Source organism: Candoia aspera, chromosome 6 (assembly GCF_035149785.1).
Source record: "Candoia aspera isolate rCanAsp1 chromosome 6, rCanAsp1.hap2, whole genome shotgun sequence".
Taxonomy (NCBI): Eukaryota; Metazoa; Chordata; class Lepidosauria; order Squamata; family Boidae; genus Candoia; species Candoia aspera.
In genome coordinates this window covers 14,723,798-14,741,222 of record NC_086158.1, presented here as the reverse complement: position 1 = coordinate 14,741,222, position 17,425 = coordinate 14,723,798, and the positions used below count along the sequence as shown (strand labels likewise).

General features: G+C 42.4%; 1 protein-coding gene across 1 annotated transcript; it reads right to left on the bottom strand.

The window, feature by feature from the left end:
• Positions 1 to 1,215: 1,215 nt before the first annotated feature.
• Positions 1,216 to 15,635, bottom strand: GHSR (growth hormone secretagogue receptor). Its single transcript, XM_063306789.1, has 2 exons — positions 14,841 to 15,635; positions 1,216 to 1,523 (listed from the first exon to the last, which is right to left on the bottom strand). The coding sequence occupies exons 1-2, from the start codon at positions 15,598 to 15,600 to the stop codon at positions 1,216 to 1,218; spliced, it is 1,068 nt and encodes a 355-aa protein (XP_063162859.1). The 5' UTR covers positions 15,601 to 15,635.
• Between the last annotated feature and the right edge of the window lie 1,790 nt (positions 15,636 to 17,425).

Genomic DNA, 17,425 nt, shown 5'->3' with positions numbered 1-17,425 from the left:
TACTTGTTTTTATTAATCAGGAATAGCCATCTACATGTTTTTTTTAATTGAGCAAGTGAATGTGACCGTAAATATAGTTAAATGTACCACCTACCATTGACTTATTTTTTTAAAGAATGCAAGTGAGCTAGCATTCTCCCTGGGACTATTTTTTTAAAAGAGTTTTAGCATTCTCTCCCATCATTAGACTTGAAGGCAGAAGTTCTGTAAAGTAGAGCATTTTGGTTGTTGTATACAAAGTAGCTGCATATGTTTGCTTTGAAATTAAAATTGACCATCAACCATCAATTGAATCTCTCAATGTCCCTCTGAGAATTGATATGTGCAAAACTGTGTTTCGGCATTTTCAAAACAAGGCAGAAAGGTTTTTTGTGTTTGTTTCAATCCCCTCCCATCTGCATTCTCTGTGACCTAGGTTTGCATTATAGTTGACCAGATTTGGCTAGACCTCAGTCACCTACCTATTGGCACAGGTGCTCTCTAGGGCACTAGCTTCTCTGTGTGCCATGATACACATCTTGAGTTTCTCGCTGTCAGATATTGACCAGAAAAGCACACATTCTACTGGATCTCTATCCCCAGGTCCACTGCAATCCCATCTCCAGTTCCCTTTTGCAGAAGGGGTCCTGATCCACCACAACTTGATTGTCACACTGATTAGGTGACAAGCAACCCATAGCAGGCTGATACATATTGTTCCATAGAAATGAAGGGAACCATCCTTTCTGGCTGCTGTAAAGGTCCTGCTGCCTACATAGGAAAAGGAAGCTTCCTTGGCCTTCGATGGCACCCCTTCCTTTATCCAGTAACATACAAAAAACAATCCCACCTTGATGTGGAAACATTTCAGTGAGCTACTGCATCATGGCTAGTCCCCCCATCCTGGGCTGCATAGCATAAAGACGGGTTCTGTTAGTTTGTGCTTTATAAGAATAAATCACCTCAATTCCCATCTTTATGCATAGAATCATAGGCACTGAAAATGATTCAAAAGGATAGCTGTTTCATCCACTGCTGATGAATATATTTACATAGAACATCTGTCCTAATATTCCTCACAGCTCTGCATTTTCCCCCTTTCATTTCCATACTTGTGTCATCAATTGCAAGCCCTCCCACTCAAGGAAAGAAACAAATACTGCATCTTTTATCCAGCCTGAACACCTTTCCCCTTCTCTAGTGGCTTTAAGTGACACTTCAGTCCAACCTAGGCTGTCATGTTGCTCTGATCCTGGACTCTGTCCAAGTGTGGCATCTTCTCTCCTTCATTGCCAAGAACCTTTTCTTCCTTGGTGGCTTGATTCCAAATAGCCTGTAAGCTGCTTTTCGGTATTTCTTTGACATGATGTTGTACAGGATTGGGTTGATGGCTGCACTTAGGTAGAAGAGAACAAAAGACACTATGTTGCAGTACTGGCTGATGACAGCGATATCCAAGGATCCAACCTCGAAGGATTTGGAAACGAGGTAGCGTCCTATGTGGAAGGGCAGCCAGCAGAGGACAAAAGCAAAAACCACCACCGCTAGTTAAAAAAAGAGAGAGAGAGAGAGAAAGGGTAGATGCATATGAAAGTGGATTAAAATATTTGCTAAGTGTTCTCCTTTTAATTCAAATTTCAAGACACAGAGGAAAGACAGATCAAGCTGGATATTGAGCTGGGAATCTGGACTACCCATCTGGGAAGAAGCAGGTAGAAAAGAAATGCTTCAACTATTCTTCCTGTAACCAATGTCTTCCAGCTGCTTCTTGTTTTTCAGTGTAATGCATCAAACATACCTCTAGAGAACAGTGACTAGAACAAGCCAGAACAACCCTGTGGGAAGAGGCCATTGGAGAAAGGTGCAAAGGGAAAGCAATGTTGGCTGTTCCCTTTCTTCATCTCTCATCCATAAGCCTTGCTACTATACGGAACCTACAGGTAATCCTCACAACAACCATTCATTTAGTGATGGTTCAGACTTACAACAGTGCTGGAAAAACCTACTTACGACCAGTCCTCACATTTATGACTGTTGCAGCATCCCCATAGTTCATGTGATCACAATTTGGGTGCTTGGCAACCAGTTTGCATTTATGACTGCCACAGCATCCCACGGTCACATGACTGCCATTTTCGACCTTTTCAGCCAGCTTCTAGCTAGCAAAATCAATGGGGAACTGCATGATTTGCTTAACAACCACATGGTTTGCTTAACACCTGTGGAGCAGATTTGCTTAATGACTGCTTCGCTTAGCAACCAAAATTCCGGTCCCAATTGTGGTCATTAAGCGAGGACCACCTGTACTACACATTTTGCTGTCTAACAGCCTGTTTGGCTTTATGGAAATGTTTCTGACCTTGGGCAGCTTTAAACTTTTGAATTCTTATCAGCAATATGGAGAAGATGGTGTTATCCTACTCTGTCATTTTTACTTACAGTGTTTCCCCAAAACATGAAACAGAATACCCAAAACCTCTTTGAACAGATGTGATGGAGGGGCACAAGAAAAGGGTATTGTGGTTTGCAGGCTCACCAATCTGAGACCCTCACTGTTGTCTCTAGATGGTGGGTGAGGCACTCAGGGGTCAGAAGCTGGAGCTTCACTGGATTTGTATCATTCCTATAATGTTATGGCTTTATATAGCAATATAGACCAATTAAAACTGTACCCTCCATCAAAACACTGCAGTATGAAATGTTGGCTATCCAGAACACGAAGTAGTACATTGCAGCCTTGTGTTCCCTCTCAAACTGGCAGTTGCCCAGGACTTCACATTAGAGGGGAGCCCAATTGGGCATATGTTTAGCAACTAAAAAAAAGGACATCTCAGGAGGACAGTTTACTGGCCTCCTTTACAAATTATAACTGTACTTTTGTGGGTGTATCATGGGGTAGAAATCTTAGAATGAAATGAGAATTGGTAAGTTGCTGGAATGTTATCAGAATCAATCTTCCATGTCATTCCCAAGTGATATAACTATCCAGGGCCCCAAAAGCTCTGAGACCACCACTGTTGCTCTTTTACAGGAGAAAACCCTGTGATCTAATCTTTCCTCTGCCATCATCTCACATACCAAGCTTCTCTGGACAGTCCTTCATTCTTTGCAATGACTTTCCCAGGTGTCTAAAGAGCTGCAATAAAAAGGAGAAGCCCACATAGCCCTATTACATAAACCAAGTACCATGCAAGCTCCTGCAGTCCATGGTACACACCTTATTAAAAAATCTCAGTTGCATCTCAGTCTTGTTTATGAACTGAACTGGACTAATGTGCTTCATTGATTTCAACAGGATTTGGGACTATTTAGAATCAGGTTTAGAAAGGAGATTTAGTAAAGGGAAATAATGTGAAAGTGCCTACAATTATGCACAGAATGGAGAAAATGAGAAAGGGAACACAAATTATCTTCAAGTGCTCAAATGTAGGATGCTGAAGGGCAAGGATCTTGAAGAGCAAAAGGCATTATTATCCCACCAAGTATAGAGTTACCTTGTGTAATGCAACACAAGTGAGATCACTGATGGTCAACCAACACTGGTGGAAAATAAGGTGAATGACAGCTATGGCATCAACATATTACTTCAACAGTCAGAGGCAAGATGCTGTTCAACACCAGTTCTTATTACATAGCTTCTCACAGAAATCTGGTTCCTGTGGAAAGCAGGATATAGACTTGGTTCTGAACTAGGTGGTTTCTCTTACGTTTTTCAGAGAAAGCAACTTGCCTTGGGGCCTCATCATAGAACAAAGCTAAACAGAGGTGGAAATATTTCTTGGGAAAACCATGGAAGTTTTCAAATGTCTATCTTGCCTGCGGTAGAAGTTTTTGTTGTTTATTCGTTCAGTCGCTTCCGACTCTTTGTGACTTCATGGACCAGCCCACGCCAGAGCTTCCTGTCGGTCGTCAACACTCCCAGCTCCTCCAGGGACGAATCCATCACCTCTAGAATATCATCCATCCACCTTGCCCTTGGTCGGTCCCTCTTCCTTTTGCCTTCCACTCTCCCTAGCATCAGCATCTTCTCCAGGGTGTCCTGTCTTCTCATTATGTGGCCAAAGTATTTCAGTTTTGCCTTTAATACCATTCCCTCAAGTGAGCAGTCTGGCTTGATTTCCTGGAGGGTGGACTGGTTTGATCTTCTTGCAGTCCAAGGAACTCTCAGAATTTTCCTCCAACACCACAGTTCCAAAGCATCTATCATCCTTCTCTCAGCCTTCCTTATGGTCCAACTCTCGCAGCCATATGTTACTACGGGGAACACCATAGCTTTAACTATGCGGACCTTTGTTGTCAGTGTGATGTGTCTGCTCTTGACTATTTTATCGAGATTTGTCATTGCTCTTCTCCCAAGGATTAAGCGTCTTCTGATTTCCCGACTGCAGTCAGCATCTGCAGTAATCTTTGCACCTAGAAATACGAAGTCTTTCACTGCCTCTACATTTTCTCCCTCTATTTGCCAGTTATCAATCAAGCTGGTTGTCATAATCTTGGTTTTTTTGAGGTTTAGCTGCAAACCAGCTTTTGCCCTTTCTTCTTTCACCTTCATCATAAGGCTCCTCAGTTCCTCTTCGCTTTCAGCCATCAAAGTGGTATCATCTGCATATCTGAGATAGTTAATGTTTCTTCCAGTGATTTAAACCCCAGCCTTGGATTCCTCAAGCCCAGCATGTCACATGATGTGTTCTGCATACAAGTTGAATAGGTAGGGTGAGAGTATACAGCCCTGCCGTACTCCTTTCCCAATCTTAAACCAGTCTGTTGTTCCATGGTCTGTTCTTACTGTTGTTACTTAGTCATTATACAGATTCTTCAGGAGGCAGACAAGATGACTTGGTATCCCCATACTGCTAAGAACTTGCCACAATTTGTTATGGTCCACACAGTCAAAGGCTTTAGAATAGTCAATAAAACAGGAATAGATGTTTTTCTGAAACTCCCTGGCTTTTTCCATTATCCAGCGGATATTGGCAATTTGGTCCCTAGTTCCTCTGCCTTTTCTAAACCCAGCTTGTACATCTGGCAATTCTCGCTCCATGAATTGCTGAAGGAGCAATTCTCCATGAATTGCTGAAGGAGCAATTCTCGCTCCTTGCAGGATCTTGAGCATTACCTTACTGGCATGTGAAATGAGTGCCACTGTTCGATAGTTTGAACATTCTTTAGTGTTCCCCTTTTTTGGTATGGGGATATAAGTTGATTTTTTCCAATCTGATGGCCATTCCTGTGTTTTCCAAATTTGCTGGCATATATCATGCATTACCTTGACAGCATCATCTTGCAAGATTTTGAACAGTTCAGCTGGGATGCCATCATCTCCTGCTGCCTTGTTATTAGCAATGCTTCTTAAGGCCCATTCAACCTCACTCTTCAGGATGTCTGGCTCTAGCTCACTGACCACACCGTCAAAACTATCCCCGATATTGTTATCCTTCCTATACAGGTCTTCCGTATATTCTTGCCACCTTTTCCTGATCTCTTCTTCTTCTGTTAGGTCCTTGCCATCTTTGTTTTTGATCATACCCGTTTTTGCCTGGAATTTACCTCCAATGTTTCTGTTCTTCTGGAAGAGGTCTCTTGTCCTTCCTATTCTATTGTCTTCTTCCACTTCCGAGCATTGATTGTTTAAAAATAATTCCTTATCTCTTCTGGCTAACCTCTGGAATTTTGCATTTAATTGGGCATATCTCCCCCTATCACTGTTACCTTTTGCTTTCCTTCTTTCTTGGGCTACTTCTAGTGTCTCAGCAGACAGCCATTTTGCCTTCTTGGTTTTCTCTTTCTTTTTGATGTATTTTGTTGCTGCCTCCTGTACAATGTTGCGAACCTCTGTCCATAGTTCTTCCGGGACCCTATCTACTAAGTCCAGTCCCTTAAATCGATTCTTCACCTCCACTGCATATTCCTTAGGAATATTAGTGAGCTCATATCTAGCTGATCTGTGGGTCTTCCCTAATCTCTTTAGTCTGATCCTAAATTGTGCAAGAAGAAGTTCATGATCTGAACTACAGTCAGCTCCAGGTCTTGTTTTTACCGACGGTATAGAAGTCTGCCACCTTTGGCTGCAAAGGATGTAGTCAATCTGATTTCGGTGTTGTCCATCTGGTGAAGTCCATGTATAAAGCCTTCTCTTAGTATGTTGGAAGAGAGTGTTTGTGATGCAGAATGAGTTGTCTTGGCAAAATTCTATCAGCCTATGTCCTGCTTCGTTTTGTTCTCCCAGGCCACGCTTACCTGTAATTCCAGGTGTCATTTGACTGCCCACCTTAGCATTCCAGTCTCCTGTGATGAAAATAACATCTCTTTTAGGCGTGTTGTCCAGTGGGTGCTGCAGATCCTCATAGAACTGCTCTACTTCAGCTTCTTCAGCATCTGTGGTTGGGGCGTATATTTGGATCACTGTGATGTTAGATGGCTTGCCCTGAATTCGAATTGAGATCATTCTATCATTTTTTGGATTGTATCCAAGCACTGCTTTAGCCACTTTACTATTAATAATGAAGGCTACTCCATTTCTTCTGTGGTCCTCTTGTCCACAGTAGTAAATCTGGTGGTCATTTGATGTGAAGTGGCCCATTCCAGTCCATTTCAGTTCACTGACGCCCAAAATGTCTATCTTTAATCTTGACATCTCACCAATAACTACATCCAATTTACCCTGGCTCATAGATCTTACATTCCAGGTTCCAATGGTGTGTTGACCCTTAGAACATCGGATTCGCCGTTCACCACCAGCACCGTCGGCCGCTAGCCGTCCTTTTGGCTTTGAGCTAGCTGCGTCATCACATCTGGGGCTAGTTGAACTCATCCTCTGTTCCTCCTCAGTAGCATTTTGACCATCTTCCGACCTGGGGGTCTCATCTTCCGATGGTATACCAACGTAACTCTGGTTGTACTGATCCATTTAGTTTTCACGGCAAGAATACTGGGGTGGGTTGCCATTACCTTCCCCAGGTATCGCATTTAGTCTGACCTCTCTGTCATGACCTTCCCGTCTTGGGTGGCCCTTCATGGTTCAGCTCATGGCATCACTGAGGTGCTCAAGCTCCAGCACCATGGCAAGGTAACGATCCTTTGCTGAAGTTTTTACATTAATGCTAATGGGCTTGATATATCAATGATTTCATAACAGTTCCAACCGGCAACTGAAAAAGAGAGATTGAGTCATTTGGAATACCACTGTGTTTTCAGTTACTGAAAATAAAAAGGATGGGTTATATATTAGGACAATGAATAAGGTGATGATCAGCCTAGTAAGAGATGCCATGGATCCACACAATTCAGTGGTGACAAGAGTCAATGTGGTGTAGTGGTTAGTGTGTTACATTAGGAAGACCCAGATTTAAATCCATCCTCTACATAGACATTTCCTTGGGTGACTTTGAACCAGTCATTCTCTCTCAGCCCATACTCCTCGTAGGGATGATATCCTGATGTAAGCTGCCTTGAGCTCTTGGAAGAAAAGCAGGACATAAATCTGGCAAATCCGTAAGATATATCCTCAACCCCTTTGCTCCCCTGAAGCCATATAAGGTTCGTTAAAGTCACCTTCAAATCAAGCTTGATTCCTGGTGACTTCATGGATACGCCCATACAGTTTTTCTGCCACTATAACATTGGAGGGCATATCAGTGCTCTCCAAACTGGCCTCAAAGCAATAGCTGTTGTAGTGATAATGGGAGCAAATACTTAGTCAGCAAATAAACCTGCCATTTTCTTCACTGTAGTAGTCAGAACTTGGATCTCTCTACCCAAGACCAGAAAAGCAGCAAGTATCCATCACTCAGTGAATTTTGGGAGGACAAATAGGTCTTCATCTATCATGGAAAAGAAAAATACACTTAATGTGGTGGTGGTGGAATAGATTGGGACCTCATGTTTAAGGTTTTGAGTTTCAAGGAAGGACAAGAAACTGTTAGTTCCTTGATTTATTTATATAGTCCCACTTTCAACAATGGGGATGTCCTGAGATTTTCTGCCTGAATGTCAAAATGACTTGACCAGTTTAGAGCACCCAAGGCTCCTGAGGGAGGGAGCACCATTTGCCATTTGGCCCCAAATCTTTTGAGTCAATCCTGTGGGAAAGAGAGGTGAGGTCTCAAATGATGAAAGGTCTGCAAATGAAGCCCGATGTGGAACGGTTAAAGAATTTGGTTACGTTTAGCCTACTGAAGAGATTATTGAAGGGAAATATGATAGCAGTCTTCAATATCTGAAGAGCTGTTTTACAAAAGAGGGTGTGAACTTACTCTCTGTTGTCCAGAGGGAGGATCACAGCGAATAGGTTAAAACTGCAAGACAGGAGGTTCAGACTAGACAGTAGAAGGAACTTCCTGACTGTATGAACTGTCAGCCAGTGAAATAGCTGTCCTCCCTCCCCTGAAATCAGGGATGCTGTAGTGAATCTGGCATTGAGCAGGGAGTTGTGCTACATGATTGCTAAGATCTCTTCCAACTCCATGACCCTTTGACAATAAAGTTTTAATGGCTCAACCTATCAGATTGTTAGGCAGCCACGGTGTCACTAAGACCGGGAAGGTGGTGGGGAGCCCCTTGAAGTGTGGGGTGACACTCTGACACTTTGAAGTGAAATGGCCAGGTATGCAAATTGCGAAGCCTGCAGGCAATACAACCAGGAAACTGCGCTGAACACTTCAGCACCTCGGACAGGTCAAAGGGCACTGTAATCAATGCAAAGGATTCAACCTGGGAAGAAAGGCCTGGGAAGAGAGGTGGGGGCTGAAAATCCCATTGATTTAAACCCTTGATCATGCGGGCTTTCCTCACTCAAATCTTTAACGTGTACCAGGTTTCTGACTGTAATCAAGATTCCTTCATAATCCTATGCGACTTGTGGAAGGGATACTGATTTATCAGCTACAGAATTGGTTCATTACACAACCATTGTGGATTTAGCAGCAGACAACACTTGCTGTGTTTACCCAGTGCTTACCTTGGTTATTGAATTGACCCCTTTTCTCTTTTGGCCTAATATATGACTGTATCATAGACTGATCAACTGAGCTGGTTTTGCATGACACACTAAGCAACAACAACAAAAAATCAACACTACAACTAAGCTTATCATAGTTATGGAACACTCTCCCCTGAAGGTACAGGTGGCCCCTACTCTACAAGTATTCCAAAAAGAACCCAAAGCAGCACTATTCCAGGGGGTGTTTGTCTCTTAAGTTAATTGAAAGGTGCCTTAGATATTGTTGTTTTAAATTGTTGAGTTTTATTCTCCATGTATGTTTTAATGCACTTCTCTGGATTTGTTGGCCCCTGCTCAGAGTCTATTGGACTGGAACAGGCTATAGGTAAAGATCTATATACTACTAAAACTCGTGTGTCTGCTGTTTGTAACCTTTAACTGGGCAAAACGGTGCATCATAGGCCAACAATTTTTTAACCAAGGTACCTCAAATGGGCTAACTTACAGAATGCATCCAAAATCCAGGACTCATTCCCATGGAATTGAAATTTGGCAAATTTTATAAAGCATTTTATGACATAATAATTATCCTAAAACATTTTACGACATAATAGAAATTATCATAAAACATTTCCTGTGGGGAACTTCTGATGTTTGATTGTGCTATACAGTTCAATATGAATGACATGGGCTATTTTCAAGGCAGATACATCTCTGAATATCTCCCTGAATTTTTAGGAACTTTTCCAGTGATGGCAGTACATTAGAAGCTCTGCCATTGTTGAAGGCATTGAAGAATCTGGTAAGGAACTATCTCTGAAACAATGATCCAGTGGGTCATGGATTGTCTAGTTGCTAATAAATGCATGCATAAATAAGTCTGTATGAATACAGCTGCTTTCTTCAGCTGAGCTACTCAAGTGTACTGTGTGAACAGAGCCACTGTCTCTTCTTTGGTGAGCCAGAAGAAGAAGCTGCTTGATGTCAGATCATAAATGAAGGCTGGTTTGTACTGTACATCTAAATGCCCATTAGAACAAAACTACTTCAAAACCCCTTGAGCCATTACTGTACATCATTTTCTCTGATCCTACACACTTCAGCATTCTCCTCTTCTCCATAGTAAAGTCAGTATGTCCTCTTGTTCTTTCCTTGAAAGCATATATATCGCAATCAAGTCATTATTTTAAGATGCCACAAGATTCTCACTGCCCCCTAATATGGCCACATGGTTATTCAAATGCCACAGAGCTTTATTGTAACTCTCATTGTGACTTACTGGAAAAAACAAAATTATCATGGCTATGTTGAACATTCTTCTAAAAAGAAATAATAGGTGGGAGAGAGCCTTGCCTTCTGGGGAAAAAAATGGCAACTGAGGGCAAATGATGTCAATTGAGAGGCAACAGATCTCTCTGCAGGCCGGAGCTACTGTATAACCACAAAGTAGTCTTAGCATATACTAGGTTTTTTTTTCAATTAAGCAAGAAATAAAATCCAGAGAACATCTGCAGTTGTTCCACCAAATGAAACAAGAATGACTAACAGCATAGAATTATTGTAAATTGACCCTTTTTGTAACTATCACCTCTCTCTTTGATGACATTAACTGCTTTAAAGAGTTTGGGGAAAAAACAGGGTAGTTAACTATTTCTTGAGTTGAGTAGCAATTGTAAAAATTTTTGAAACAAGAACAAAAATACCCCAAACCCTTTATTGTAGTTTGTTAAGTCAATGACTTTCTAAAGCAGTGCAGAAAGACCATTCTTCATTTGTTTTCCCCAGCCATCTTTCATAAGGAATTTGCAAAAAAAAATTTTTTTTTCTTAATTTAATGTGATGGCTGTGTTCACACAATGTGCTTAACCAGGTCAAGTAAAGTCCTAACAGATGCATTTGCATAACTTGTTAAACAGTTATGTATTTAAGACATTTGTACAGCCATCCATCTTAAAACCAAACTTTACAGCCCTGTAATAAAAACAATATATACAACTATAAAAACAAAACGAAAAAACCAATAAAACCAAAACCAGGTGCTGCAACCATACATCACTGATGCAACCTATTACAGTCTCATCCTGCTATGACCTCACCCTACTCCAGTGCCTGGAGGAAAGCCAGGTCTTGAATGTTCTCCAGAAGGTTAAAATGGTGGGGGCCTATTAGATCTTCAGTGTTCTATAGGGCAAGGGCTGCAACAGAATTGGCATGGTTTCAAGGACCCATAAGATGGCCATTTTTAAAGCAATGTTTCTCAACCTTGGCAACTTTAAAATGTGTAGACTTCAACTCCTGGAATTCCCCAGCCAGCCATTCTGGTTGGGGAATTCTGGGAGTTGAAGTCCACATATCTTAAAGTTGCCGAGGTTGAGAAACACTGGTTTAAGGGAAGGGACCTGGAGCATGCCTACCCTATCTGCTCTGGTGGGACAGGCAGATACTCTCAGGGAGAGGTGGTTCCACAGATAACTTGGTCCAGTGCCATATAGGACGAAAGGTGATAACCAGCACCTTGAATTGCACCTGGAAAGAAACTGGGAGCCAGTGCAGCTCATGCAACAGGGATGTAATATGGGCAAAACTAAGGGTGCCCAACACTCTGCATACTGCTACATTCTGGGCCAGTTGTAGCTTCTGGGCAGTCTTTAAGGGCAACCCTATAGAGAGCACATTGCAAATCCAAATGGGAAGTGACCAATTCATGAATGACTTTGAGAAAGGAAAGTATAATGGTATGTGGGAATGACCCTAGGAGACAGGGAGAAGAGCCACAGCCAAGGGAATGGTCAGATAAAAGGCAACTTAGCCCACAGCAGGAGTGTGGACAGGGCAATCATCTCAGAAAGGACCCTTCCTGGTTTCTTGGGAGACAGGAGAGAAATGTACTTCCAGACTTGCAGGATTCTGTTAATGCAACCTTAGAATAAAGTAGAATTAGCTCATCTGGTCATGCTTCCTGTCTGGACTGCCTCACAAGGCTGACAGAAAGCGTGCAATTGGTGTGCAAGATGAATCTGTGTGAAGGCTCTCCTAGTCATGGCTGCCACCTGCTTATCGAGCAGTAGCCACAAGTTTAGGAGGACCCCCAAATTGTGCACCAGCTCCTTCCAGGAGTGTGACACGCCAACCAGAGTTAAAGTCAAAGCTGGCTCCTCCCCATCCAGATCCTCAGACCCTCCAGGCACTTGGCCAGCACCATGATAGTTTTTTTGGGAGGGGGGCAGTTTTTCACTGTAATTGTTATCGTGCATGCCAAGAAAATTAGTTGGTGTGTCCTCCTCCCCCCACCCCCCATTTGTCCTCCTTTCCAATTGTACATGTCTTCCTTTGCCTGTTCAGATATCTGGTATCCCTAATTGCACCACTCCCTTCCCAAGCCCTCCAGAGGTCATCTGCAAGTACAACCAATGCCGCCTTGGGATTGTATCCCAGACTGAAAAGGATCCAGATAATTTGCTTCATCCGGAACACTGAAGCTGAGCGCCAACCACCCTCTCAACAACTTTCCTTAAAAGGGCAGGTTGGAGACTGAACAAAAGTTGCCCAAAGCTGTTGGGTCCAAGGATGGCCTCTTGAGAAGTGGGTGCACCACCACCTCCTTCAAGGCAGGCAGTACCACCTCCTCCCACAAACATATGGGAGTCAAAAACATTTGTCAACACTTCCATGGTTAGTATTGACCTTGGTTAGTTGTTATTTGTTTCCTTGATTTGTAGATAAGCATGTGGTTCAATCCTGATCATGCTTGGTAGTTTATTGTTCAGAAAACAGGTTTATTTAGACACCAAAGTAAGCATATTCTGCGAATAGACTCTATGTGGAGGAAGAAGTGGAGCTTGTGAGGGAAATGAAAATATCTATTCCTTAGGTAAGAAAGTAGGCTGTTTTCACTCTATGGAATTATGACAGATTCTAGCATTTGCGTGATCCTGCCCAAACTGGTCACTTTTCAGTCTCATTGGTTTCAGGAGATGAGCTATAAAAATGCTCAAATCTTCCCTATTGAACAACTGCCTTCCCATTTTACAGGGGCATCCATGGGGGGGGGGGAGGGTGGTCCTTCCCCCCTTTTATGTGCAAGGCATGTGCAAGAGGTGAGGCTTTGACCATACAGTCACTGACTACGTCTTGACTTTTTGACACCACCATGCAGATCCTCCCACTGGCACCAATGGAGTTTGTCCTGAGTGAGTGTGTTTATGATTGTGACTATGCAAGGACGTCTCCATTCTGTAAAGTTCATCCTTAATAAGGCATGCAGGATTATGACATTAATAGTGTTTAACTTTGGCTTTACCACACCGTGTATTGGTAATATTGCCCGTTAAAAAAATTAATGAGACACCAACTCTATTATCATTTAGCATATGTTCATTTTCTTTCAAGGGTAAGAAGCAGAAGTGCAAAGTTGGTGCTGCAGAAGTTTCTGCCAGAGCTGCTACTGAAATGTGATTTTTAACGTGACCAAAGGAAAAATACTATTAAATACATGAAGAATTACCATTCTTACTTCTGGCAGCATTATATATTTAACTCTTTGAACGTAATGTTTATTAAACAAGAATCTCATACTGGACGCAATCCAGTCCAATGTACATCTGGAGGTAAGTCACCAGATTACTCTTCGTCACGTATTCCCAAGCAGAAAACTGCATCCTTCAGACAAGATGGATTTCCTCACTGGGGCTTCAAAAAGTGCAGGATTCTGACCCAATCAGGCCTATCAAACTGTCTTATATCTGTTTCTCTAAGGGAAAAGAAACCTCCGGATGCTCACTGTCATGTTTAATCAGCAATGTTACCTGCAAGGCTGACTTGAAAATCTAGCCCAACAGAACCTTTAATCTGATCATTAAAGATCCAGCAGGTATTCTTGCCTAAGATGCCAAACTTGGTAGTTTCATCCTGGGTTGGGCTTTTCGTACGGTTCAACCACAGTTTGGTAACGTTATGATTCAAAAATGTATTTGCACCACGCTAGGAAGTCAGTTGACACCAAACTGTTCAAAGGCAAACCGAGCCTTTAAATAACATGAGCATCTTTTATGTATTTTCTGAATTTGGAAGCCTCGACGTCATTAGAAAGCCATCGCAGGAAGAACTGTGACCACCATAGCCTCAAGCATCTCAGTGTGCAGGGTGAACCAAACAGATGTTTGACCTGATCTAACAGGCTGTCTGAGGCTAGTGAAAGAAATGCAGGCTGCAGAATCCCAGAGGGGATCATTATTTCATTTTTCCAGATCTCCAAATCATGTCCTCGGGCTCTTATTTCTGTTTTATGAACATGCCAGTTCAGTTCAAAATGGTACACGTTTTAAGTTATTTATTTATTAGATTTATACCCTGCTTTTCCTCCAGGAACTCAATGCCACTTACATCCCCTCCCCCAATTTCTGCATCAAGCACAGCAACAGCCTTGTGAGTTAGGGTGGGCAGAGAGAAAATGACTGGCTCACTGACATCCAGTGAGCTTCCAGGGCTGAGGGTGGACTTGAACCTGGGTGTCCTCATTCCTAGTCCACCTTAACCACTCTGTCACACTTGGATGCATGGAGGCTACAGCTAAATAGAGCTTTCTGATCAGACCTGTCCACTTATCCAAATGTATGTGCTCTGGATCAGTACCTCTGGGTCAAATGACAACTTGGAAAGGAAACATTGAGGAAGAGTAGAACTTTTCATCATATACCAGTGGGACATGCAATAGAATAAATTAGTATATAATGTAATCAGCTTAAGAATGTAAGACTATGCAAGTTACATAGCATTCTTAATCTGGAAGACATGTTCTGTGTTACTTAAAATGTTTCATGTTTCAATACAATTTTTAATTGGTTCAGTAGACAATACTATGGATCTCACATCTTGGATCTACAGAATAAGCAGGCTTGTCTTGGAAAAAATCAGGTAACCTTACCTAGCATTTTTACTGTTTGTCTGTTGTACTTGTCCCTGATGGGGGTCTTTGGCCCAATGTCTTTCTTCTTTCGCTTCCAAAGCTTTCTCACGATGAGGCTGTAGAGAACGGTCAAGCAAAAAACAGGCAAGAAAAAGAAGACACTAGAGGTCCACACCATAATGGTCAGCAACCCTGAATGAATGGCATAGTCTGTGGTTCGACATTCATTGGTGTCCAAAGGATTTGTCCCATTCTCATGCTCAACTCCAACCAAAACAAAGATGGGCCCAGCACTGACAAAAGATACTGCCCAGAGCACAAGGATAAGGAGCTTGACTTTGCTTTTGGTGATCACCACCTTGGCCCAGAGTGGAAAGCAGACAGCAAAATATCTCTCCACACTCAGGGCTGTGATGTTGAGTATGGTTGAGTATGTACAACACTCACTAACAAATTGGAAGAGCTTGCAGAGAAGATCTCCAAAGTTCCAGGGCCGATACTGCCAGAGGCGGAAAAGGTCTAGTGGCATGCAAAGGAAGATCAAGAGATCCGAGAAAGCCATGCTGGAGAGGTACAAGTTAGTGGTTGTCCTCATGTCTCGGAACTTGAAGACCACCAGCATTGTCATCATGTTTCCTAGAATCCCGATCATGAAGAGAAGCAAACAAGTGACAGTGACACCTGTGAGGAGAGGTGCAGGGAACAGATGCAATGAAACTTCAGGCCATGTGTTGTTGTCATAATCCATGATAAGATGCAGGTGACTCTTGTTATGCATTCCCAGTGAGTTTTTGATGATCCAAAGGGGCGATATCAGCTGCTCTTCATGTCTAAGAAGAACAAGGCAATGGCTCTGAAGGTGGCAGAAAATGGATATTTGAGAGATGCTAAATGAAAACAAACATGCCAGGTGAGTAAGACATGGATTGAAGGGGGGGTGGGGGGAGGAAGAGAAGAAGGAGGAATCTCAATCTAAGGTAAAAACTTTCCAGTCTCTTCATGAGTTTCAGCTTTCTCTAACAAAGTAACTCATCTACAGTAATCATTGCTTTGCTTCTGCATTAATCATGGGCTGGTTCACCTGTAACATTTCATCATCTGAGTTCTTTGTATAGAAGGAGGGCTACTGAAAATGAGAATGTCTCCCTTGAAAAGATGTATCTCTTCTTTCAGCAGGAAACTGCTCACATCCATTTCTGGATGGAGGCTGCAGTCACTGATTAAAAAGCATGCATGTAGGGACCAGAATATAGAAATAACACTCTGAAAGAAACCAAGCTGAGCTTCTCCCTCCACCCTTTTAGCCAATATGACCCTTTGTGTTAATATCACTTCCAATTCTGAAACCGAAGTAAGTGTTTGTGGAACCTATTCCAGCAAGAGGCATTCTTTGGCAACAGACATTCTATTCTACCCAACAGGGAGTCAATTATTATGCTGGACAATGCAGGGGAATCAGAATTCAAGGACCCAGTTGAGCTATCAAGCTCAATCAGTATCTTTCAGGACTGATCAACTGCATTCACACAACACACTTAACCTGGTTGCGGAATGAACCCATTTTCTAGTCTAATACACTAAGTATTAAATTACCTAAAGTGCACAATAAAACCCAAGACTAACAATGGACAAATGTTACAAGACCAATCATTTGGTCTTTAATTGACCTGGCTGTGTGAATTCAACCTTACTCTCTTAACCTAGCCTAACTTGCAGCATTCTTACAGAGATAAATTCCACGTATGACAAAAGAAGCTTTATGAAGAAATATGAGTTCCCCAGCAAGAGATAAGATAGATGTTCTAGTCATTTAGTTTAATGTGCTTTCAATCCACATAAATAGTACACTGATGCAATATAAGGGCACCACTCTACCTACCATCTCCTATAAAATTGCAGAGCTTGTACTTTCTAAAGTCCCTAAAATAGAGGGGGGAATATCTTACAATTCGTTTCACTGTCTGTCCATCCCTCCATCCTACGCTGGTCAGATGCAGATCACCAGCCAAGATACAAATCTCTCCATCTGGAGTAATGACAAGATGCTGATATACACCACTGAATTCTGTTTGAATTTGTCCTACTCCCATTGTTTTACTCGTTTACTTTGAATTGTTGATCACTTTTATCAAATCCCGTTTGATGAAATCGTCTCCCATTTTTTTAACTGCACACTCCTCGGGAGAGCAGAGCGGTATTGAAGTAAAATAAAATACTAAAATACGGTAGGATAACGATTCAAATGGCTTTAGAATTCCAGAGCACAGGGGAAACTGCAACCTCATTATTATTATTATTATTATTATTATTATTATTATTATTATTATTATTATTATTATTATTATTATTATGCAGGAAACCCCACTAAATTGCAGGTAGGCACTTAAAAGATCAAGAGGGCGCTTCCTGCATTTCCAGGGTCCCTTTATGGGGAGTGAGAGTCCCCCTAAGGAAGAAAGCCTCACCTCGCACCGGGAGCAGCCCCCCGCCGCCGGCTTACCTGGCCCACCGCCTCGGCCAACTTTCCTCCTTCTGCCCGCGCGGCGCCGGCGGAGCAGCAGGGACGACGCGGGGCGGGGCAGGCGGGGTGGAGGGGCGGGGCC